The sequence below is a fragment of the Ochlerotatus camptorhynchus genome, unplaced genomic scaffold (genome assembly GCF_037179485.1).
Source record: "Ochlerotatus camptorhynchus isolate MF236.1 unplaced genomic scaffold, CSIRO-AGI_Acam_v1.1 ptg000171l, whole genome shotgun sequence".
Lineage (NCBI taxonomy): Eukaryota > Metazoa > Arthropoda > Insecta > Diptera > Culicidae > Ochlerotatus > Ochlerotatus camptorhynchus.
In genome coordinates, this window is record NW_027040661.1 from 1,242,568 (window position 1) to 1,268,797 (window position 26,230).

The following is a 26,230-nucleotide window of genomic DNA, read 5'->3' on the forward strand; positions in this document are numbered from 1 at the left end:
CCATTTTAATTTGCGTGGACGAGCTTAGAGTTTAAAGAAATTGACGGTTGAATCTTTTTTTTTTATTTTTCATCCTTAAGATTTTCTTAAACTCAGGGGCCGATTTTTTCACACACGCAAAAAAAATAGCATGAACATAAAACGTACGTGGGGAATTCTTACACTCTCTGGACATAATCACAACTACACAATTCAAAGAATTTGAGCATGTGTGGGCGAAAGTGCAAGTTGCAGGCGAAACAAATAATCTTTGTTTCGGTGTACCTTCCGCCAAACAATGCCTGTGAACACATATATGTGATGAGTTAGCCGAAGATATTATGTCTAGTTCGCCCCCTGAAGTACAAAAATTTATAGCGGAAATAGATGTGATGTCGGCCTAACTGCCCCTAATTTGAGCCCATAAATAAATTCAGCAATCGACTAAATTTTCAATAGCAACCAAAAATATCCATTAGAACCGTCCCAATGCCGCGTTCATTAGATGAAATTGATAGAGCCATTTCCTCGATTTGGAGACTTAGACCTTTTTCACTTCAGATAATAAAGCATCATTGGGGAAAATGAAACACTGCATTTCATATTTGACAAAATTGCACATTTATGATAAATTAAGCATTTCACACAGCAATCGTATATTCTCTGTTAAAACATGATTATGAAATGGCCGTTAACTGTTAATTTGAAGAAATTCTTGATTATCAGCTAATTTTTGTGACATCAGAAATAAACACAACAAATTATTAATTGCCAAACAGTGATGAGGAATAAGGGAAATGTTGAAAGTGCAACTGATGAATATTGCAATATATTATTTAAAATAATACGCGAAGAAGTAACAGTAAAAGACGAAGACATTCAAAATATTCAGTTTGGTTTAGCAGCCAAATAAAAACCTGAAACATCGTTAGTATAAAGCAGATAAAGTTTACAAGAAGCAAAATAGTCCCGAATATATGGAAACTATTTAAATATTTACGATCAACTTAATTTGGCTAGAAATATCGCATTTGACCAGCTCCAAGCCAAATAGGATAAAAAATAAATATATGACTCGACCTTTTCCGATTTGCATGAATCTTTGCATAATTATGTGTTATGGACAATCATTCACATTTTTGCAAAAATTCAGCCATTTTGGATCTTGGCGTCTTTGACATTTTTAAATAAATTGAAGCACTAAAACGTCACTTCTGATATAAATGACGTCTGAGACAAAGTTATTTAGAACAGTAAAGCAATTCTGGGAAAGACGTACACGCTAATTTTGTTTTAGTAATTTTGAGTAAAAGTCCAAAAAAGTGTTAGCTACTCAAAAGAATATCTTCAATATTTAGGCATTTTTTAATAAAGCTCATGATAAATGCAAACTTTAGGATTATTCAAAACCATGGACACTTGAAAATTGACAAATATCGCAGAACATCATGTTTTGGTCATATTTTCAAACTTCTTGTTAATTTTTTTTTATTATAGTCACCACTTTAACACTCTTGGGTCATTCGTGACTTGTCCGGGGGTGAGATTTGAACTCGTGACTTTGGCGTGAGAGGTAAGGATGTTAACCACTACGCCGGGGTCGCCCCCTTCTTGTTAATTAGCTTTTTTAGGTAATTTTTGAACTGATAACGATTTTGAATGTCTCAAATAATGTTTCCTGTGCAGAAGATACATAAAAAAGTGCACGGTCTTAAGTATTTCAAAAGATTGAATTTTTATGAGCACTTTTTAAACATACTTTTTTAGATATTTGAATTTTACGAGAGACGTATTCATGCTAAAATTTATGGAAAAATTACTAAGAGGCCATTTTGAAAATAAAATACAACGTATGAACAATGGCCGATTTTTTTAAAACGTGAACACACAATTATACATTTTTTTTTCTGTAGTATTGGATTTGAGTAAGTAAAAACAAGAAGCATAGGGTAAGTGTAACAACCAGTGATACATTTTAAGCATTTTGAGCCAATTTGTGCTTGGTGGAGATAAACAAAGTGATATAGAAAGGTAAGATGACGAAGGCATCCTGAGGTGACCATACCATATCAACTTGAGCTGTGAGGGACCATACCAGGTGGCTTATTGCATAGATGAAAGTTAGATTTGAACTGTTGCATAGTTGAAGGCTCTCGCTGAAGAAACATCTGGTGTTAATTTGTTTAAAAAAAAAAATATGGTTTACAAAAAATGCACAAATTATATCGCAAAATAATTTAAAAAAATACGCCTAAATGTAGGCAATTAATATAAATTGTCACATATAGTCATTTTTATGCTTCTAAATCGTTCACGACGAATTCTGATTTCAGATTCGGATTCAGTGACCTAAAATTAAGTGAAATCAATAATTTCACCGAACACAGCACCATAATAAATGCTGATGATGATCGGATTTTGTGCGTCAGTGGTGTAGTGGTAAGCGTGATTGCCTCTCACCCCAGCAGGCCTGGGGTCAATCCCAGTCGGCGCCGCCGGCATTTTATGAGGCACGCCTGTTTCTTGTGAGATTTTTTGCGCTTCAGTAAAAATACTAAATCCTCTCCTTCACATGGTAGCATAGGTGATCCACAACTTTTGGATCATCATTGTCAACTATATTTATTTTTGAGAATTCAACTGAGCAACTATTGAAAAACAAATAGAATATTATTGATTTTGATAAAAAAATATGGATTCGATAATTTTAGACTGTATAGAACATCTTTTATTTTAGCACTTTTTTTTCAAAAACACATTTTAACATTTCAAAACAACGAAAAACCTTCTGGACAGGAAAGGGTTAAAGTCTGAGAGATGCCGCAAATTAAAAAAAATCTCAGGATTTCTTAGAATTGCTGGAGTTTCAGAAGATCCCAGAGTTCTGGGAGCTCTAGAAATTCTTAATTTTCCTAAAGTCGTAGCCATTTTTAAATCGTTCCATGTATCGAAATTTAAGAAGTCACTGGTGTCCTGAGAATTGAGTTCCTAATTTTCCGAGAGTTCTGTTGCATGAGGTTCGGAAATCTTGTAGTATCAGAATTTGTTTAAGGAGCTCAAAAGTTTGTTAGAGTTGCAGAGATCTCAGGAGTTCTATAGTTTGTATAGTAGTAGAGTACCGTAAAACGGGTGAAGTTGAAGTTTTCCACCGTTCAATTTTCGTTTCTCAAAAATCCTTTTTCATAATATTGCTAAGAGACATTTTTTTTTTTTTTTAATTCTTTATTTAAGAGATTTTTAGCCTTAGGCTAGTTCATCTCTAAACGCTTAGAGACAGGATTTCATTGAGAATTTTTAAATAGTACTTTTCTCTAATATACGATACATTCTATCGCTCGAAATGTACAATTTTGTGGAAGTGTTAAAATACGCAACTTTTAACTATTTCTCAAAATCCGATCATTTTTGTTTCTTTGATTTGTTTTCCGTCGATCCTGTTTTCCGTACTAAGTACCAATGCTACCTACGCCAGGAAGGCAGCTCCCACACCTGGACCCTACCTATCGACCCATCAACTCATGAACCGGGGACCAACGGCTTTACTTCCCTTCCGAAGAAAGGCGTGATCAGAGATGTTATGCCTCAGAACATCCCGGCGGCGCCGACTTAGATTGAACCCAGGCCTTTTGGGATGAGAGGCAATTACGCTTACCACTATACCACCAGCGCCGAGATCGTGGAAAAAAATATTTCTTAACATATTTTCTACGCTCAAGATTTTCAAATTTATCGATGTTCCAGAGTCTTAACATTCTTATAATTGTAACTAAGTTTGGAATATTTTTTATGATCTTCAAAAAATTTTAAAGCCGTAGAACGATAAGAATATTTTTAAGCCCCAACATATGCAATCAAGGGTCAGATTCTTGAAAAATTATTTTTTTTCTGCAAAGTCCCTTTTCTTGAGACTTGAAACATAATCAATAAAAACAGTCCGTTGAGTTCTGTCAGATAAATAGCTTTCAAACCATTTATATGCAGTATTCGTAATTCCAAAGCGCTTGATTGTACTTAACAATAAGGGTCTAAAAATTGTTTCAAAAGCGCATTTCAAATTTAAAAAACAGTAACAGTCGTATCTTTACGCTCTAAGTTGTGATTCCACTGCTACCAGCGCAGTTTCACAAGAATGAGCATCCCGATATTCTGATTGTTCTTCAATAAGTTCTAAAATTTTCCCTAATGTTGACGGGACGAAACTCTTCGGCTTTAATCGTTCCAGCAACTTTTTGAATAGGAACCACTAAGGATTCCTTCCAAATTGGTGGCACATTTCCAGTCTGCAATGATTCATTAATAACGGCCAATAAGATGTGGTCAATGAAATGAAAGCTATCTTGAATAACTCTAGCATTAACATTGTCTACTCCAGCCGATTTTCCCAATGAAAAACAAATAACTCTAAATTCATCTAGTGTAATTGGGTGAAAACCTTCAAATCTAAAACTACTATTAACTGGCTGCTTTATTTCGTCAGGTTCATCGACCAATTCAAACCGCGGTGTGCAATTATTAGGTTTTAATAAAGATTTAAAACATTTAATAACTCTTTGCTGTTATTTTGATGCTGATAAATCTTCCTCTGGACATATTCACAACGAGTTTTTTTTTATCGATTGTTAATATTTATTACGAGCGATTGTGTACCTATTTCAATGATTGTCACTAATTGATCTACAAAACTTGTTTCCATTTGTCCCTTTTCCGTTGACGCATAAGATCCTAATTGTATCAGCTGTTCGAGTTTTCCAAAGAAACAACATTTTGCTCAACTAATTGATTGGTACACGTTTTCAAAACGTTAGTAATTAACAGCTGTGGATTCATCCAAATTACCGGTTGCGAATGGAAAATTAAGCTTTTCTCAACAAGATTTGAAACAGCCTGTTTCGAATATTTCCTCCAGCACTTCAATTTTACTAAATCATTGTTATTATTGATTATATTTAATACATTAATCACTAAGGTCTCATGATCGGTTATTTTCAAATCAGTTTCCATAACTGAACAAATGGAATCAAAATTGGAATAAACGTGGTCAATTAAAGTTCTACTGTGCCTTGGAAATACACGGATATTCATCTACCGTTTGTTTTAAATTAAAAAAAAAATCAGCTTATCACTTCAAATGATTCGAATTATAGTTGTAACGCCTATTAATATTACAATCACCAGCTTATATATTTAATTTACTAGGATCACACTGTAATGCCCAAGAACCAGTAACCATCAATAACTCCGTTGATACGAAGGTCGAATTGAATTGATTCTTTGACATAAATAGCAACACCGCCAGTAGGTCTAGAATGAGATAAACAAGCAGCTACAATATATCCTGGAATACTAGGGGAAATGGCTCTAATGTTGGCCTATGGATCTAAGATTGAGCCCATCGATAAAATTCTGCTATTTATCAATTTCATCTACTATAGATGAATGCGTCATTGGGACGGTACTAATGGATATTTTTGGTCCCTATTAAAAATTTAGTCGATTGCTGAATTTATGCATGGGCCCAAATTAAGGGCATTTAGGCCGACATTACATCCATTACATCAAAAGCTTCACTTTCTACAATATGAGTTTAAGCTAATAAAACTAAAAGTGGGCGTTTTTCCTCAACAATCTGACGTAATGCTACGAAATTGATGAACATTCCTGGAACTTGGCTGTTATTTATTGAAACGCAAACTGCTTTTATTCTGTTCAAAAAGTCTTGTGTGGCAAGTAAATACAATCAAGCTATCTGCCCTCAGAAGTCGAGACATTTTCAACCCGAAACATCCTAGTCTAGGCCGAGAATTGATTCCAGTCGCCTTCAGCATGGTATTGCTTTATAGCTGCGCCTTTACCGACTGAGCTAAGGGAGGCACCCAAATTGGCAAATTAGCTTAAAATTGCGCAAATAGCAAAAACAATGGTACAACACGAAAAGAATATTCTTAAAATTAAAATCCAATGTATCAAATGTATCGCAGATCTTAGAACGCCAACATGAGCATAACAAAATCTTCAAATTACTTTGAAAACACCTTAATGATCTCAAAAAGGCTGAGGTAAATTCTGTTTTAATTTATGTCACTCACCACGCTTCAAAAATTACAAATTTAACCTCGTTTTTCGCTCTGCGCTTTATCTTAAAACTAAAGAAATATTTTTTTTTATTTATTTATTTAACCCTTGTTATTTATTTGTTGCCTTGACCTAATTGAGTGATGTCGGACATCAAATGAAAAAAAAATATTTTCATCAGCGAGATAAAAAAAAATGACTTAGAATCGCCAAAAATTACCTATAATCGTCAAAATGAATTCAAAACGCGAAGAAATGGCCTAAAATATCATAAAATCACTCAAATTTAAAGAAGCCAAAAATGGTCTTACAAACTTTAAAATGGATTAGCATGGTTGATTTTAGCAACAATTTCGAATGCAGAAAACCGCAAAATCTTGATTTTCACAAAATTAGAACCTTCTTCGAATAAAATATTTGGTAAACTTACAAGCTAAATGGCCTACCAAATATTTTTTTAATGTTTTCACTTGTAAAATGGACATTTTTGCAAAAAATTGAAATCTTCACAATTTTTTAATATTTTTCCCCGCATAGAAAGGTGGCGCCATGCTGTCAGTAGTTGTGAGATAAAAACTGACAGCTTACGGTAATCCACTACCTAAGAGCACCAAAACTGATGAGAAACAACAAACTATCATTGAAAACGTGAATATTGTTCAATATAAAAAATAATGCAACAAACACCAAACATGGCTTTAGAAACAGACAGAATAGACAGAATAGTTTTGAATATAACAAACTGATCTTGAAAAAATGGTCTAATAAACGTTACAAGACCACAACCACCAAAATGTTTCTATAGTGCCAAAAATGGCATTAGAAAATCTGAAATGACCTAGACATCGAAGATGGATTTAAAAACGGAAAAATTACCATAAAATTACCAAAATGTTAAAAAATTACAGGAATGGCTCTTAAAAATTCAAAAATAGCTGTACCACTAATTGATAACATAGTCTTAAAAAAAAAAGAATCTTAGAAACAGCAAAACAGGCTGAGAATCGCAGAAAATTCCATTACAATTCTGAACATATTTTGAAACTCTAAATATTCAGAGGAAATAATAATAAATTTCTGAACAACCACCAAACGCCTTTCAAGATATAATGCATGTTTTATCGAGGTTTTAAAGCATTCTACAAGTGTAAATCATGGTCTACAGGACCCTCATAAACCAGCAATGTTACTTGGGCTGCGGATAGCCCGTGACCCATCCATAGATATAAAAACGCTGCCATACACCATTCGGGTAGGATTTTATATAATTCTGAAGCATTATGGGGGTTATGAAAAGTATTCAAAAATGCTGAAAAAAAGAATTAGGAATTCTGAGCAAAAGTCTTATAAATCTAAAAAGATTTCAAAGGAAATCCCTAGGGGTGAGACAGCTTTTGATAATGAGTAATATTGGAGTAAATTTTGAGTAACTCTGAGTAACTCGAGTTGCTCAATATTCAATGCACGGTTACATAGCAACCTGTTAGTTTTGACTGCATTCCACGATTGTCAAGCAAAGACGTTTGACGAGGAAAATCTACGTTCATCATTCAACAACATTACATACCGGATTGCCATCCACAAAATCTGTGTATGCTTATAATTGATTTACGATGATAATAATGGGATTTTCAAGTGAATATGGAGTTGACATAATTTAAAGTACAGGCCGGACTCGATTATCCGGAGGCTCGATTAACCGGAGGCTCGATTATCCGGGGCTCGATTATCCGGAGAAAATGGCTCGATTATCCGGAGTCATATTTTTTTTACCTATCTTGCAAATTATTTTGCATAAACCGCTTGGAAAACCGACTTTCGATCCGAGGACGAGTAACGTACATCGTTCGACTCAGTCTGACAAGATCGGGAAATGACTATATTTAAGTGTTTGTTTGCCTTTGTTACAAAATCCGGCGTTAAGGGGTTTTGGATTAACTTTGACCTGAAAGGAATCAAACATATCATGTGCCACAACAACATACAAAAACTGAATCCCATGATGGTCCGTTCCCTAATTACGTCAAATTTCAGAGGGATGGGCGGGGAATGGCAACTGAACAAAATTTTTGAAGATTCGTAAAAAAAATGTACCAAGGGGCCTTTAACCCTCCGTTGCTCGCGCTGTTGTACTTTGTACAACACACATGAGTTTTTCATTGCGATTTTGTTGCTGAGTTACCAATCGATCTGAAACCAACGAGTATTCCCCAAAAAACTTATTTTGATCTAAACAAGCTAAACTTTGATTACAGTAAACACCTACAAAATGCGGATAATAGGGAAAATGTAAATGAAAACCGCGAAAACTGTGACCATACTACGTGGGATTTGACTTAATTGATTACAACATGGAATATATCAAGATTCTGACAAGATAGAAAGTTACTGTCTCTGACAAAGTTGTTCAGGAGATCATAGCCTTGTCACTGGCGGACAGTAGTTCAAAATTTTCTCACTACGTAGTGCTAGTATACATGTGAAATTCTCGCATGTGATATATCTTGAGATCCTCGCATTTTTGTGGGTTAACTGTGATAAAATTTTAGCTTGCTTAGTTAAAAACAAGTTTTTTAATGAATACCCGTTGGTTTCATATCGATTGGTAGCTCGGCTGCAAAATGGCAATGGTAAACTAACACTGTTGTACAAAGTACAACGCGCGAGTACTCGTGTTATAAAAGTTGGCGCGAGTAACGGAGGGTTAAAGGGGGGTTTCATGAGAATTGGTCTTTTGGTGGCTTCATACCTGATAATTTATATCAATTTTCTTATCTTATTTTGTAGTTCAATTCATTTATTCATCATTTCAGTAAAAACAGTAGTTCATCAATAAAGTGATTCAGTAAAAACAAAGAGAATTGCAAATTTGATCATAAATCAATCCTTATTGACTATTTTATCAAGAATATTTCCCCTGATTTCACGAAGTAAAAACTGCCGTTCCAACGGCAATTGGTTTTCCTCAGCCCATGTGATGATAGTGTCAATACTGTTCAGCGCTGATTGATCTGGAACTGGTTCGTACTCCTCATCTTGGTTGTCATCTGCTGTAGAAATGTTTGCAGTTTCATCCAGAGTGGTGTTCGTCACGCTTTCTCCTTCATAAAAATGTGAATCATGGTTAAGAACAGCATTGACTATGTCAACATCGAATTCCGCATTCTCGTCTTCATTTTCGCCTGCAGCCGCTTTATCAGCAACCATCATTTGAATTGTTACACTATCATCCCTAGAGCACCGGAACTCATATTTGCAATGTTAATATTTCAAAAATATTAATGGAAAATGGTCGAAATTGATCGAGTACGTCAAGTTAGGAACCTCGTCAAATATGGTGCCTTCACGGTAGCCGTGATTTTTAGTCAAGCTTAACTTTGTCTCTACACACTCGTGAGAGTCGCGAGACTACGATTTTTCTCAAGTTGAGGGGTCCCATGGGCTACACGTTCGCTTCTCAAGCGGATGGTCCATGGGTTCAATTCCATTGATCTTCTTATCGAATTTTGATGTATTTTAATGTGCCTCATGATAGGTTATTATCCAAGTTCGATTCTGGTCACTTTTCCGGGGCACTTGGAACTTGTCCGGAAGTGACAAATGGTCCAAGGTACTTATTTTTTTCCACCATTGATCTGGTTATCGAATTTTGATATAATCTGATGTGTCGCATGATAGGTTATTATTCAAGTCTGGTTCTGGCCACTTTTCCGGAGGCATCCGGAACTTGCCCAGAAGTGGCCAATATGGTCCAAGGTACTTAATTTTTTCCACCATTGATCTGGTTATCGAATTTTGATATAATCTGATGTGTCGCTTAATGGGTTTTGTTCCTTGTCAAATTTAGCCTCATGGCCCATAAACGCCGGAACTTGTTCCGGCCATATCTACAAAACCAGAGGTCCGATTCCATAATCCTTCAATAGCGTTCAATGGGACCACTAAAAACATTAAATGAGACCACATAAGACAAAAAAATTTTTTTTTTGATGACTCGATTATCCGGAGGGCTCGATTATCCGGAGTGAAATTTTTTTCAAGACTCCGGATAATCGAGTCCGCCCTGTATTGATGATGCACATTTTGGCAGAGGTTTCAAAGACTACGGCTTTATGATTCCAGGACTGTATTGCTCACGAATGAAAACTGAAGTTTTTGATGGTAGTTTTTCTCTTCCTTTGCATCGCGTTTCACTTGCGACTTTGGAGAGAAATAATCATTGAGAAGTTACAGTTTTCACAAAGTTTAAACCGAGATCATTGACTAGTCAAATATATAAATTTACTGCTCTATCAGAACAATTCAAACTAGAATTCGCAACTCGTGTCAACTTATTTATATAAGATGCTGAAATTAAATCATACATTTGAAGCGGTTAAGATTCTAATCCTCACCGATTTTGCTTGATTGGTCAAATCTAGAACAGACTTAAAACTAAAAATAGGTCTAATCAGCACTTTCCAATGCATGATAATTATAAGAGTCAATGCCAAAACTGCTAATAGAATGCTAAATTAACCATCGAAAGAACACACCCTTGGCAATTCGTAATAAAGCACGCCAAATAACGAGTTCATTTCTCCGGATCATATCGGAAATATCTTTTCCTGATTTGTCAACTTTATTGCCCACGATAGTAGAGACCACGCATATAAGAGTAATTCATACTGAAAAGAAGAACACACGGATTAATGAGTATTTGATGCAAGAATACAAAAAATAAAATACGGATAGGATTACCCTGACACTCTGACAGATGATGAATGTTTATACTGATTTAATTTTTAATTTCTTGACGAATGTGAGACTACTTTGATCACTTTTGAGTAAATATGAGTTACTCAAATTTGCTCACTGTGAAAATATTAACTCTGAGTACAGCCGTCTTGCCCCTAGGGAAATCCTGTCGATAGTTTCAAAAGTTGGTAGAGCAGTTCAAGGCTATTATTAGAGAATACTTAGGAAATGCTGAGGAGAACTCTAGAGTGAAATTTCAAGCGGATTCTGGGATGAATTCGGTGGGGGCATACTTAAATGGCGTAGCAAATGTTTGACCAATTTTTCACTCTACCCTTGCAAAGTCCCTTGCGCTGAACTGGTCGGTTGGACGTATTGCAAGGACTCAGTATGGGATCCTACTTGTCGAGACCTGAAGCTAAGAGCTAGTTCCACAGTGACAATATCACACCATTTATTGTATTAACTCATTCATTAATTGACAGCATGATTTAAAAATGGGTTGGGTAGTACTCAAATGAATATCATTAAAATTTAACTTGAACTTATATATTTTTCAAAAACTTATTCTAAATTTCGGGGCAGCAAGGTTCACTAGTCTAGATATCGACATAAGGTTCGTTTAGCAACATATAAGCATGCATGAGCACTATTGCCCGTTCGACTGAAGTCCGATGCAAAGTTTTGGCTGGAAACGCTTTTTATCTTACTTTCCAAGTGTAATCGCGCATCGGAGCACACTCGCGATTTCGGATTGGTGGTGCAAGGGAAATGCTTAAAAATAAATGTTAAAAAAAAAAGTTTGGGCAAAACTTGGCAATGCACTTCATATTCAATGAAATTTTATTGGAAATTTAAGGAAAAATAGTTCATCAGTTCACTGAGAATTCAAACAACGTAAACAAACAAACTCGTTACGTAGATAACGATAAAGTTACGCACATAGCTGGAACATTTTGCCCCGCGGCAAGTGTTGGCAGTTAAACAAAACAAATCACGTTGCCAAATCTACAGATAATATTTCCGCGTGTGTGTAGGATTAGTTGTTTCTACCTACACTAATTGCTGTAGCGCAGCCGGTGGTGTAGTGGTAAGCGTGATTACCTCTCACCCCAGCAGGCCTGGGTTCAATCCCAGTCGGCGCCGCCGGGATGTTCTGAGGCAGGCATAACATCTCTGATCACGCCATTCGGAAGGGAAGTAAAGCCGTTGGTCCCCGGTCCCCGGTCCCCGCTCCAGGAGTGGGAGCTGCCTCCCTGGCGTCCTTAGCATTGGTGCTCAGCACGGAAAACAAGATCGCCGGAAAACAAATCAAGGAAAAAAACACTAATTGCTATATCAATGTACGTATTTCGATTCGAACATCCATTATGGTATGATGATGATGTAGTGGTATGATTGATGACATCCCATTAGTCATCAATACGTTAGCCACACGGACGTTTTCCATACGGATAAGTACCAGAATGGACGTTAGCCATACTGCTATTTTCGTATTTTGACGTTGGCCATAGTGTACGATAACCATAAGGGACATTTGCCATAATTCTTATAATCGAATTTACTAACATAATTCAAATACATGTTTGCTGTTGGATGTATGGTTGCCATAATTAATTGTTAATTCACATTTTATAATTGGTGATTGTGAAAAATGAAATATTAAAAAAAAAACTATATTAAAGAAATTCTGCAGGATGAAACAAACTTGATAAACCGTTGTTTTTCGCAACATATTTGACTTTTGGGTGTAGAAAGCGTCAATTCCAAGTGAGAGGAGTGGTTCTAGAGTATTTTAGAAAAATCTCAATAGTATTGATCAGTCAAAGAACAGTTCATGATATATAGAAGGAATAAACTCCAAGAGAAAAATAATTTGTGAATATGTTTCAAATTGAATGTTTCATAAAAAACAGCTTATGCTGTAAAGAAGCAGTCAACTCCAAGAGAGATGTTACTTTTGAGCATTTTCAATTGGAGTTTTCAAACTATTTTCGCTGTCAAAGAACAGCTCATGCTGCAAAGAAGGAGTCAACTCCAAGAGAAAAATAATTTGTAATTATTTCAAAAGAATTTTTAAAACTAATTTATTTAAAAACTGCTCATCGTATAAAGAAGAAGTCAACTTAAAGAAGAAAAAATAATTTGCGTATATTTTAATTGAATTTTCTATACAAGAAAAATTTCAATTAACAGGTCATGCAGTAAAAAAGTAGTCAACTCGAAAAAAAAATTGTGAATATTTCAATTGAATTTTTTTAAACTATTTTATTTTTCCAAAGAACTGTTCATCATATTAAGAAGGAATCAACTTGCTTAATTTGTGAATATTTTAATTGAATTTTTCATAAATAAAAATTGCCAAAAAATAGCTCATGCTGAAAGAAGAAGACAAATCCAAGAAAAATGTTACTTTTGAGAATTTCCAGTAGTAGAAAGAAGGAGTCAACTCAAAGCAAGAAATGATTTGTGCATTTCCATTGCATTTTTCTAAAAAGAAAAATTATTTTTGAGTACAGTATCCGTTCGACTTTGGTATGGTTCGCTTTTGGCAACAAAACTACAAAGACGTTCAATTTTGGGACGGTGTTCTGTTAAACGGATTTTGAAGATTATGTATTTCCACTCCATGCGATCACAATTTTTAATAAAATTAAAATTATTAAAATCATCGGAACCATAAAAGAAATTTTAAAAATAAAATCGTTTGGTTTTGGCAACACTACATTTTGGGGCCTGTTAACAGATTATAAAGTAATTGATAGGAAGTCCGCTATACTCGTTTAAAACAAATTTCCGGAGCGCAATCGAATCATAGTTTTAAGGCACAAAATTAAAATTACATTCAGGATTGCAATTGCTCATTACAGCTAAAATGCTATTTTTCGGTATTATGAAACAATGGGATATTATAATGATAGTTTTTATTTGTAAGATGCAAGAAGAGGTGGTTAAGTTTGTATATGACACATAAAATTTGTCAATTTTGCTTTCAGAAGGTCACATTTGCAAGCTTGATTACATTATTGTGGAACGACTTTCGTTTTCGGAAGAAGAAACACATGTAAAACTGTAAAATTATCTCTAGAAAACTAAAGTGTTACTGTTACGTAGAATAAAGCAATACACAATGTATAAATGACAATTAAAAGACGAATTTTATATTATAGCATGAATTTTCTTTGTTTAATTTTAATTGTTTGCTGCACATATTGTCAGAAATCTTTAACTAACTTCCAATTAAAATAAGAACGAATCGGAAATCGAACCTACCGCCTCCGGCTTGGTAATACATATCATAACTTTGCTGACAAGGCTAGAAGATAAACTACTTTCATGCTAAAAAGAGTAATTATGTCTTAGGTAATTTTTAATTAATAAAAACGCATGAAAGTTCAGACTTGATATGTTCAAAAAATATATCTTTAAAATGACAGAAGAAAGAAAACGCCTTTTTGAATTTTTGATATGTTATGTAAAAAAGTATGAGCATAAAAAATATATATATATATAAAACACTGGAATTACTTTGGTCTCGGTACTGTGGAATCCATAACAATAAAAAAAATGGTTTAGTATATTAAAACTAATATTAGACTGATGCAAAATTTGAAATTTTCGCTCCACAGTGCTTAAACGGTTCCAACTTGGGTCCTGCTTAGCCTCCCAAAATTTGAACTTCTTTAGTAAGAAACTGACTTGGCACAAACCATTTCAAGTTTATATGGGAATCGCATATCAGTCCCATATGGATAGGAAATCAAGCAAAGATGGGACTGATATGCGATTATGGGTAGTATATATATATATATGCAAAAGTGTCAATTTTTTGGACCACGTTAAGGGCGAAATAACAAAATACGGGTCTAAAATTTGTCAATAAGTAACAAATATACAAGGTTTGAGCGAAATCGGAGCAAATTATTTTTTTCGGTGGTACTTTTTTCATGGAATTGCTGATAACAATCACTTTAAAACGTCAATGGACATTTGTCACTTGTTCAGGATTAGATTTTGTGAGCTTCAGCGTGAGAGACATGAATGCTAATCACTACGCCAGATCAGAATTTTTTTTTGATAACCTTCATTACCAGGCGGGTTCTTCCTCGTTATTGGTCTTAGCTTCAAACTAGTTAAAGCCTCTATCTAATTTAAGGCCCTTTTCCGGAGCACTTAAAAGAAATAGTATCAAGTTTATCCGACCCATCCAAAAATATTATTTATTAGTGCCCAGTGTCCCCAACCCATCGAAAAAGTTTACCTCGTTTTGCCTTACGGTTTGTCCTAAGCTTAGAAGTAGATGCGCCGCTTCCTCGTTGTTGTTCGTACTACTACTACTGCTGCTGCTGTTGCTGTTTTGGTGATGGTGGTTACCAGGTGAAGGAGGAATGGCACCCATCCCGAGCGAAGATCCTGGACCAAGTTGGCCCTGCGATGCAACCGCCAACGCGCTTGCCGACGAGAGCTGTGGAATTGGTGGTGTGGTGGTTTGTACTTGCGGTGGAGAGTCATAGCTCCAGACCATAGTCCTTACACCGCACGACTCGCCCATGATGACCGTCGGAGTGTTACGAGGTGGCGTTTGCGAGGCGATAGGACTGGGACTTTGATGATGCTGCGGGGACTGCTGTGGTGACATTTGGCTTCGTAGTGGTGGTAGAGGACCACCGATCACTTCTGGCTTAACTCCGTTGATACGCTGTTGACCGCCAGGCCAAACGGAAATCCTATGCCCCATACCGGGGGGTTGCTGTTGCATGAGATTTGGTACTTGTGCTTCATTTTTTACTCGAAATAATATGGCAGCGTCCCTCATGGGATGACGTATCTGCATAGCAGGATTCTGCGGAGATGTGGTAGGACTGACTTGAATAGGACTTGGTAACCGTTGGTTGTTTGGTGATAGTTGCATAGCTTGATTGGCCATGGTTTGACTGGGTTGTTGGCGTTCACGTTTGATGATGATGTGCGGAGATTGGCCCATATTCGTGGAACCCACATGAACTGGACTTTGCTGTCTGTTTTGATGCTGTTGACTTGGAGACATTGGTGGTTGCATCGGTGACGTGCTATTACAGACTTGAACAGGACTGGTGGGTGGTTGCCTTTGGTGATTAGCGGGGCCAGCCATCGAAACTGGTGGCATGTTAACAATTGTGTGACTCTGACCAGGTAGCGGTCGCTCACGTTTCACATATAGCTGTTGTTGCGGGTTAGGAATCATATGAATGTTTTGTTGCCGTAATTGACCACCCGGTAATAGTGACATGTTGGCATTTTGATTCACTATCGTGTATTGGGGCATGCGTTCCTTTTTTATTCGGATTTGCTGCTGCATAGCTTGTAGCATCTGCTGCTGAGCGAGATGTTGCTGCTGCTGGTGGATGTTTGAATTGTTTGATGAAGATTGACTAGATGAAAATTTGGACATGCCACCCGACGGAGGCTGTTGAAACATCTGAAGTTGAACGGGATGCTGGTTTGCTTGACTTGGCGATGCACTTGATATTGATGACGAATTCGACGATGAAGTTGAATATGACGACGATGATGAAGGTGACGACGACGTTGAACTCTGCGGTGTCGATGTAAGTCTATTAGGCTCTTCGTTCTTATTACTACTGTTACAGTTATTATTACTATTCGTGCTACTACTGTTGGTGTTGCTGCTGCTGTTGTTGTTGGTATTTGCTAGATTAATTGACGGTGGAGCTTGTTTTCGCATCCCTAGCGTTACCAACGTCGTCGGATGATCTGGTTTCATTCGAGATGGGGTGACTAGTACAGTCACATGCTGCTGCTGCTGTTGCTGCTGCTGTTGTTGCTGCTGCTGTTGCTGCTGTTGCTGCAGCTGCTGCTGTTGCTGCTGCTGCTGCTGTTGTTGTTGTTGTTGTTGTTGTTGCTGCTGTTGCTGTTGTTGTTGCTGTTGCTGCTGTTGCTGCTGTTGCTGTTGTTGTTGTTGTTGTTGTTGTTGTTGTTGTTGTTGATGTTGTTGTTGTTGTTGTTGTTGTTGTGGTTGTTGTTGTTGTTGTTGTTGTTGTTGTTGTTGTTGATGTTGTTGATGATGATGCTGATGATGGCCTGCTCCACTATGGCCACCTCCGATGGAACTGCCACTAGTGCTGCTGGTCGCACTGTAGTGTTGCTGCAGCAGTTGAATGGAATTCATTAGCGCTAAGTTATGGCTGTTTGGCGGACTTGAAGACCGGGGACGCTCATCCGCCACCGAACGTATCACACTAGCGCCCCCACCGCAATTGGAGGAATTGGGAAGCATACCCGGCGTACTACCGCCGGGATCCGAAGGTTTCAGTCTCGAAGGTGGACGTTCATCAATCAGCAAACCTGGCGAATCAGGTGATGCCCTTTCACTGTCGCCATCATCGTCCTTCAGCACGCTACCATCGTGCACTAACTTTGGTGACGTCAAACAGTCATTATTGTTATTATTGTTGCTTGTTAACGTGTTGTTGTTTTCCACATTATTGCTAAGGTGATGGTGATGATGATGATGATGCTGGTGCTGTTGCTGATGGTGGTGGTGGCTTGAAGGATGCTGGAGATGGTGGTGGTGATGATTTGCAGCAGCCGTCGGAGCTGGTGAGGCATCCTCTAGTTCGGCGTGGTCCTCCAGCTCCAGCTGGCCGGCCGACTGCTGCTGATCGCACATCTTGGGAGACAGGGGCTGCAAAAGGTCAGGTGATGAAGTGCTGGTGTCCGCTATAGACTCCCCATCGCTGCTACATCTTGAGTCAACTTTTCTTCGTTTCAGCTTCAAATCTTGGAAAAGGCTCATTTTATCGAGCTCGCTGTAGGGTCCACGGCTCAGTGTCATAATTCCTGAAAATGAAAAGAGAGAAAAGAACCCTGTTAGCTACGTGGTTTCAATGAAAAATTAACTTATAAATCGTTAAATGAACGATACCTTCCGTCAAGAAAAGCGGAAGTTCAATACTCGACAGAACGTTTCTCGTTAATTGACATTTGATAAGACGTGAGCGATTATCCTCAATGCCAAGCATAGTTTAAGTTTACCCGCGCAATGCAACGTTTTGCATTGTTATTTACAGTACATATTGCGATTAGTGGGGCCCATGCGATAGATTACAAGTCCGTTGAATGTGCGCAATGTGCAAGCGTTGATGGGTTAATCTGTGCCGACTGTCTATATGGTGTGAACACAACCATTAATGAATACCGTCACCAGTTAGTAAGCTAAACTTTGTGCTCGAGGGGATTCCGGTTACTACCGGTACTTGGACATGAGTGGTGCAATTTAGGGTACATCATCGGGTTGACAGTGGACCTGTTCAGGGATTCAGTGACACTTTAAGTGGGTGTATTCCTTTTATTGCTCGAGTGATCTTGGACAGCTCAAGCATCACCCGTAGGTTTATTGCTACAACCCACTAAGGTAAGGGTTGAGTATTATACTGGGAATCTGTAGATATTGGTTCATATTCACCGTTTCAAATGAACTTATCTAGCAGAACAGTGCTTTTTTCATATCGATCAGCGAGTTGTTTCATTATTAGGGGACGATTGAGGCACGCTTGGAAATCACGGGTTCATTGAGGAAAACATTGGATAATGTTGAATGAAATAATAGTAGGTATTACTTCCGATGAATCAGTTTTTGTAAACAATGCATTTGATTGTCGGTTTGGCGTAATTGGTAGCTCGCTCACGCATACTAACGCCACTATCAGGTAGGGGAAAATTTCCCCTATCTGACGGTAGTGTTAGCATGCGTGGGCAAGCTACCAGTTACACCAAAACGACGATCAAATGCATTGTTTACAAAAACTGATACGTCCCTTCGAAAAAGTAATAACTCCGAGAATTGATGAATGCATTTTCTTGGTTCAAATGTGGTGGGCGAATACAATCTATAACGCAACGCATTAAACGCACTGACCGTATTACATTTTCCAAGGATTCAATACTTTTCCAAGCCCTATTCCGGATTTTCGCCCATAATCCCTTGCATATTTATCGTAAGCCCAGATTTGTTATAACAGTGTTGCTCGATAGCAGCGCATGCCGAAGTTGACCATCTGGTAACTTGGACTTGTTGTCACTTTGTTCTCTTATGATCAATTGAGCTGAAATCTTCGCAACAGATCTACAAATATGTCAATTTTACGCCTATCAAATACCAAATATTTTGAAGCACCTGTCGGAAAGTGACAAGGTAAAGTTGATCGAAATGATAGCAGTTTCAAAAATTTAAATTTCAGATCAATTTTGGGTTATGACCCCATAGTTACATAATGACATAGTAAAACTGCTATAAGTTTAGATAATGTTATCTATCTTCAAAATTTCCGGCAGGTGGTTCAAAACAAGGTTGCAAATACTCATTTCAGCTAAAATAATGTTTTTCGGAATAATAAAACCAAAAGATGGTATGATGACATGTTTTACTTGTAACTTACAAGAAGAGGTTACAAAGTATGCGTTTGAAACATAAAACCTTTAAATTTTGCTTTCTATGAGTCACAATCAGCGATTTGTTGATCGCTGAGTGAGTGAGTAAGTGAGTGAGTGAGTGCGTGAAAAATCGCTGATTGTGACTCTCATGAAGTGAAATAAATAGGTTTAATATGTCAAACACATTCTTTGCAACCTCTTCCTGGATCTTACCAATTCAAAATATGATCATAGCATCTAATTATTTCATAAGTAAAAAAAAACCTTGTTTTAGCTGAAATTGAGTATTTGATAATCATTCTAAATACGTATATATTGAAGATTCCTCTTAAAATCTTTAATATTCCTTCAAGCTCTTTCTTCTTTCGGAATTTCTTACTTACAGGATACGAAAAATTAAGCTTGATTTCTAAACAAAAATTAACAATGTCTCAGAGTCTAGAATTTTGATTTTTTCTAATAATTTTAGAACCTTAAAAACTTAACACGTTATCAAATTTTAATATTTCTCTATTTCTGGGATGTTGAACGTCTAGAGAGGCTTTTTCTCACATACCTTTCTGTTAATTCTTATCTGAGAATTCTAGCACCAAAATTATGGACAGTTTTCTTAGATCAGAATATTGAATTTTGTTCTCACTCGAAATCACAGAATCTTAAGAACTCTTGTTATTCCTGGATGTTGTATTTATTTAAATTTCATAAATTGTTGCTTAGGAATTAATCTTTGGAAATATTTGCAAATTATTCTTGGATTTGCTTAGGACCGATCCAGCCTTCAGAGATACTTTTAATTTCAGGATTTGCCTGATTTATTCCTATAAGTTTTCTAGATACTGTTTGCAGAACTCTTCCTCACAGAAAATTCTTAAAATTCACTTTTAATTCACTGTCGTATTCTTCATAATTCTCGCACGAATTTGTTCAACTGATATAATACCGAACCTACAATATGTGTGTTGAGCTGTGACACAACACGCCTGTCCCGTTACCGAGCAGCGAACTTCATCGCAGCATCCGCACGCATTTTGCAGGTTTGATATTATGCCTGTTAATTTCTCTCCGTAATTTTCATTGGATTTCGATCGGAATATTGGTATGCCATTTAGAATTGAGAAATGTATTCTCTCAAAATTTCCTTGCAGTTCACCTAATGTTATGACCTTTAGAAGCACATGAAAATTTCTAATGAACTATCAAATTCTCTTGTAGAAATATTCATAGTTTCTTTGGAAATATGCTCAATATTTCTTGCCAAATCCATCCGAAAACTCCTTGAAATTCTCTAAAAATTCTTATAAATTCTCTTGAAATTATGTTCAAACTAGCCTGAAATTCTGAAGGGAATTTTTGATATATTTTAAGAATAAGATTTCTCTTTGATGGATTGATTAATCACCATTTAAGAGATTTTGATTCATAGGTGATCATTGGGTGTAGCTTTAGGATTGTAGTAATTAAGTTAAGTTTGGGTTAACTCACTTTGAAGGAAAGTTGACTCTGAATTACCTTATTTATTTATTCATTTATGACTAAACATCAATGACGCCGTCATTGGCCCCAATGATGTAACCTAAACTAAAAATGAAAAGTACTAAAACTAAACATCAATAAGAACATAGATAGATAGCGGCACCGATGGTGTAGTGGTAAGCGTGATAGCCTCTCACGCCATTAGGCCTGGGTTCAATCCCAGTCGGCACCGCCGGTATGTTCTGAGGCATAACATCTCTCATCAAGGGAAGTAAAGCCGTTGGTCCCCGGTTCATGAGTTGTGATGGGTCGATAAGTAGGGTCCAGGTGTGGGAGCTGCCTCCATGGCGTCGGTAGCATTGGTGCTTGGCACGGAAAACAAAATCAACGGAAAACAAATCAAGGGAAAAAAAACTACATAGATAGTCATCTCGTAAAAAAGGAACATAACTAGACAAACTAAACTTATTTTCAAAAATTTCGAACTGAACCTCCGGCGAAGCAGCTGGTGAGTCAGGTCAAAGTCAAACAGTGCGGAGACCCTATTGAAAAGTCTCTGTAAACCATCGATGCTATAATAAGTTTGCTCTATGGGCAGACGCAGCATTGAATTATTCCGCAGGGCTTGGGGTTGAACATTGATGTCAACTTGCTCAAGAAGAACAGGGCAATCGGTGCGTCCTTGCAAAATAACCGCAATCAGCAATGCCCTTGCTGTATCTCTTCGAACCGACACTGGCTCCAGATGGATCAGTTGCAAACGACTTTCGTAGCTAGGCAATCGGAAGAGTCCGTCCACGGCAGTTTACGTAGCGCGTATCTCACCAACCGTCGCTGAACAGACTCAACTCTTTCGCCATCGTTGTTGTAGTGAGGAGTCCAGACAAGCAGTATTCTAATAGGGAGCGAGACAAGGAGCAGTACAACGATTTAAGGCAGTAGAGATCCGTGAAGTCTTTGGCAATCCTGAAGATAAACCCTAGAATTATGGAAGCTTTGTCGACGGCATACGAGTTGTGCTGCTTGAAAGAGAGTTGTGTATCCAGAATCACACCTCCCAAGTAACATTTAACGTTTTATGAAGTACTACAAGGCTTCTATAAAACAACATTCATAAAACCCTGGTCAAGATAGCTTTGCCTTTATTACATCTACCAAAACCTAATTAAGACTAGAATCTGTCTAGTTGGTCCACCCTGAAGAAGGTTCTAAAGAGTGCATTATCGAGACATTTCAAGAATGACTTGCTGTTAAACGGTCATTTGACGAATGCATTGAGAATCATTTGAAATCCTTATAAAAGGCATTTAGCACCAATACTTTGCCATTTGCCTTTGACACTTGCTAAGCGCACTGAAAATAAAGCAATCAAGATAAAAAGGGATACATAAATATCGTCCGATCTTGCCAAATTCATTGTTCAAAAATGCATCTGTCAAAAATCCTAATAAATTTCCTCATCATTAAAGTGAAAGAATTACTAAAATTATCGAAACTTACATTGTGGTCTATTTTTAGGTGACAGATTAAATCTAATGTGAAATATGCTTCGGAAAATCGAAAAAAATTAGCCCACCTTAGGACTTATTATTTTTAATTTAGGAAAAAAAATAAAGTTATATGTTAAGTTAATCATTGCTCACAGCCGAGACAATTCGATGATTTTCGTAATTTCTATTACTGCGCATTGATGAATTGATGAGAATAAAGTTATTTAAACGAAAAACCTCTTGAAAAACGAAGATTGTAAAAAAGCAAATGGAATAATAACAATATGGCGATGGCATAAACATTAATTTTCCATAAGCCATTTCTGAAAAAGCTGTTTTGCTTTCATGAAATCGCTAACAAATGCAAGACATTTTAATGCGGCTTTTATGAAGATAATTTGCAGACTGGATTGTTTTTATCTGAAGCCATTTGGCTTGATCCTATTCCGTTTAGTTTTATGAGGGCATTAATGGTGGCAAAGTTGCCTGAAAAAAGTTAAACGTCAAAAATTTGTTTATCTTTCGATAGTTTTGTTGTGCGATCATTGCAACGATGTTCTACTCCAGCGTTGGATCAACAAGTTGCGTGACATCCTTAATAAGGGCAATTCATCTATTGGAAGCAGCTACTCAGGAAGTGAGTCTACGTAAGTTGGAACAGGTGGAAGCTCAATCGTTTCCGTAAAGTTTTTCTTCTTCCGGATGAGTTTCCTGTCAGCAGTTTTCCGCAGTCCCAGTTTGGCACTGATGCTATTCGGATCATTATAGCAACGTTATTTCTGGAGAAGGCTGCCATTGACAATATACTGTGTATTCCCATCAATTTTAAGCGTCTAATTTGACGGCTTCCAGTGCTTCGTAAACCGTATTCACTTCGCTCCTCTCAGTCGGCTGCTCTGTTGTTGTTGACCGAATTTGTCGGAGCTGCCCTCCCAGAAAGTTCTGGAATTGGATTCCTTTTCTCTTTCATCGACAGCATTGCTTGAATCATTACTCGATAATCCTTTGGCATTTCCTTGTGACTCTGCGTTTGAAAGCCCCACTCGATTATGTTTTTCTCTGTCTCTAGGCGGATCCATCTTTTTAGTTTTATTTGTAAACAGTAGGAGGTTTTGTGATACACTTCATTGACACCAAAACGCATCAATGTATGCTTTTTGATCCCGTTTGAACCCGAACGGTTTCATAATTACTTTTATGATGATAAAACATCCTTATGAAGAATTTTGTCGTGACATCAATAAAATAAATACAACTTGATTTACTGAACAGTTTTATAAAGAGATAGAGTGCTGTATTAAATTTATTTTTAAAAACCGAAACTTTTTGATTTTCTCGTCAGACTTTAAAAGGTTTTTAAAACAGCATACAGTTGAACTACTAATCAAGAATGTTTTGCACTGTTAAATGCTGTATTTAAACTAAAAAGATTGCTTATTGCCGTTATAAAACCACAATAAATCAGAGTGAAAACCAAAAGGCTGTTAAATTGTTACTTGGGCTAGGTCCTTAATTTGGCTGACACGCTCAATTTCAGTGCCTAACAAAACATACTTGAACATAATAGTCTCTTTCTTGCTCAAAAAAGAGATAACCGAGCATTTGGATGGGTTAACCTCCATACGATTCAGAATACACCAATCAGCAAAAGCATTCAGTTTACGTTGAAGGAAGCAACAGTCTTTAATTGAGTGAATTCGAAGGAAGAGTTTAAGGTCATCTGCGTAAGGTAATCGTGGTCCCTCAATTACCAGATTCACGTCGTTGAAGTAAATCAAGAAAATCAACGGTCCCAGGTATGCCGGACGTGGCAGCGAACATACGGGACTGGTGATCACCAATGACAACAGTTAGATAGCGATCGATGACTGAACGACTGAAACCAGACTGCTTTCTGAAATTCCTTTCGACTTGCTCTACAGTTTCCTAGAATTATAAAGTCTGGAACGCGCAAAAATTGGTCAACTTCAAATTGGTGTATTTCTATTAAAAATGCATAAAAAAAAACCTGAAATGCTGCATTTGGAAGTTGAGTGTATATACAATGGTTGCTATTATGAGTTTTTACCGTTTGCTCTATAGTTTTCAAAATGACGTCCAAGCAAGAGGAGCAGCGTGTCAAAATATGCAGCAAGAGAATCCGTCGTTCTCACATGAAACTTATGTGAAGGCGAATTTCAAGCAGCTTCCGGGACAGGAGTTTTATACCGCATCAGGAAAATGGAAGGTGGCTGAAATTTTTAAAAACCATCAAACTATCGAAGTTCCCGAAAAAATATCTCGTTTGGCAGGCCATATGCACGTGTGGTCTAAAAAGCGGCATTTTCATTACTACGGGAACCATCAATCAAGAGATCTACATCCAGGAGTGCCTGGAAAAGCGGCTGCTACCATTCCTATAGCAACATAATAGACCTGTGCTGTTTTGGCCGGACTTGGCGAGCTGCCACTATGGGAAGGCAATCGAGTGGAACGGTGCGAACAACGTGGTTGTGGTACCCAAAGATCACAACCCTCCCAACAGCCCAGAACTCCGCCCTATCGAACGGTATTGGGCCTTGGTCAAACGGAATCTCAAAAACAAAACTTATAAATCCATGGAAAACGAGTAGCAGTTTAAATCTAACTGGCGTTCGGCGGCGAATAAGGTCGATGAGACCACTATGTAAAATTTAATGGAAGGGGTTAAGCGGAAGGCACGGCACTTCGGGTTTGGCAAACCAAAAGAATAACCGAACATTTTTTACTTTAAATATATGAATTGAACTACCAAAAGAAAAATAAGAACATTTTTGTGATATGAATTTTGACTAAAAGAAACGATTTTTTGTGGACCAATTTTTACGCGATCCAGTCTGTAATCATAATCCTCATAATTACAATTTTCATAAGATTATTCTCAAAATTTCCTGAAATTTTCCTGAAGTTAAATTGGAATTATCCCCAGATTTGCCGTATAAAAATCCCTAGATTTCCTCTACAACTATCCTCAAAACTAATTAAACATTCTCAGCATAATAATTTCAATGTGCCTAGTTAATTTATAACAAGGTAGGTCTATTGTACAGGCACAGAACAGAAGGGGAAGTGCAAACAAATCGGTGAATCAAAAAGTGGTTCGTTTCTCTGTTCATCAAGCAATGCGTTGTGGTAGCGTTCCACACGGACTTCTATGCGCATTCGCACAATCATAGCATGCTGCCTATCTTAATGGTAGTGTTCTAAGATAAATATGGAAAAACTAATCGAATATCATGTTGAATACCTTTATGTTCTATTATTGCAATTATTCTATTGAAATTCTTTACGACAATTCGGTATCACTCTGTATGAACACAACAGTTCTAGATAGAGCTGGAATAAGGGCGAATGTCACAAACGTAAACAAACGTAATGCATCACTTTATACTACTATTAAAATACTACCAAACGATATTATACAAAATTGGAAAAATAATGTACATCCTTCAAAAAACGCAAAAAACAACATAAGGGCGAAACCAACTTTTTGTTTACAAATTGATTTGTCTCTTGCGCCTGCCTACTCACGTAAATGGGTCAATATTCCTTACAATGACCGGTTGGTAATCAAAAGAAAACATTGTTAACCTGATCGAAATGCATGAAAAAGAAGCGAAAATACCTCAATCCATGAATTTATCGGGAATCCAACAAACTGCATAAGGTCGATAATAAAAAAAAACCGTCCGGGAATGAACGTAAACGTTGAGCCGAAACAGACAATATCAAAAATAAGCTTCTGTGAACGCAGCCGGGCGAATAACCTCAGGACGATACAAGATGCTATACATCAAAAGGGCGCATGAAACATTTTAATCTTTTGACGTAGAACTACGTCTTCGATTTCTATATGGGGGTACACTTTGTGAAAACCGAAAATGGAGCATGTAACAAATTATGAAAGATTTTGAACGTTAATAACTCAACTGCCCCTGGTTCAATTTCAATAATTGTATCACCAACCGATCAGAAATATGGCTACGCATCGATAACAATGCTTCCGAATGTTGATTTTCAACAAGAAA

The 26,230-nt window shown here is 37.0% G+C and overlaps 1 protein-coding gene across 1 annotated transcript in view; it reads right to left on the reverse strand.

Annotated features, from left to right (window-relative positions):
- Positions 1-26,230, reverse strand: part of LOC135701665 (hormone receptor 4-like) — an 86,433-nt gene that overhangs the window by 26,188 nt on the left and 34,015 nt on the right. Inside the window, exon 2 of the mRNA XM_065222523.1 lies at positions 15,050-17,628. Within this exon, the coding sequence (XP_065078595.1) occupies positions 15,050-17,628 (2,579 nt within the window). The remainder of the gene's footprint in view (positions 1-15,049; positions 17,629-26,230) is intronic.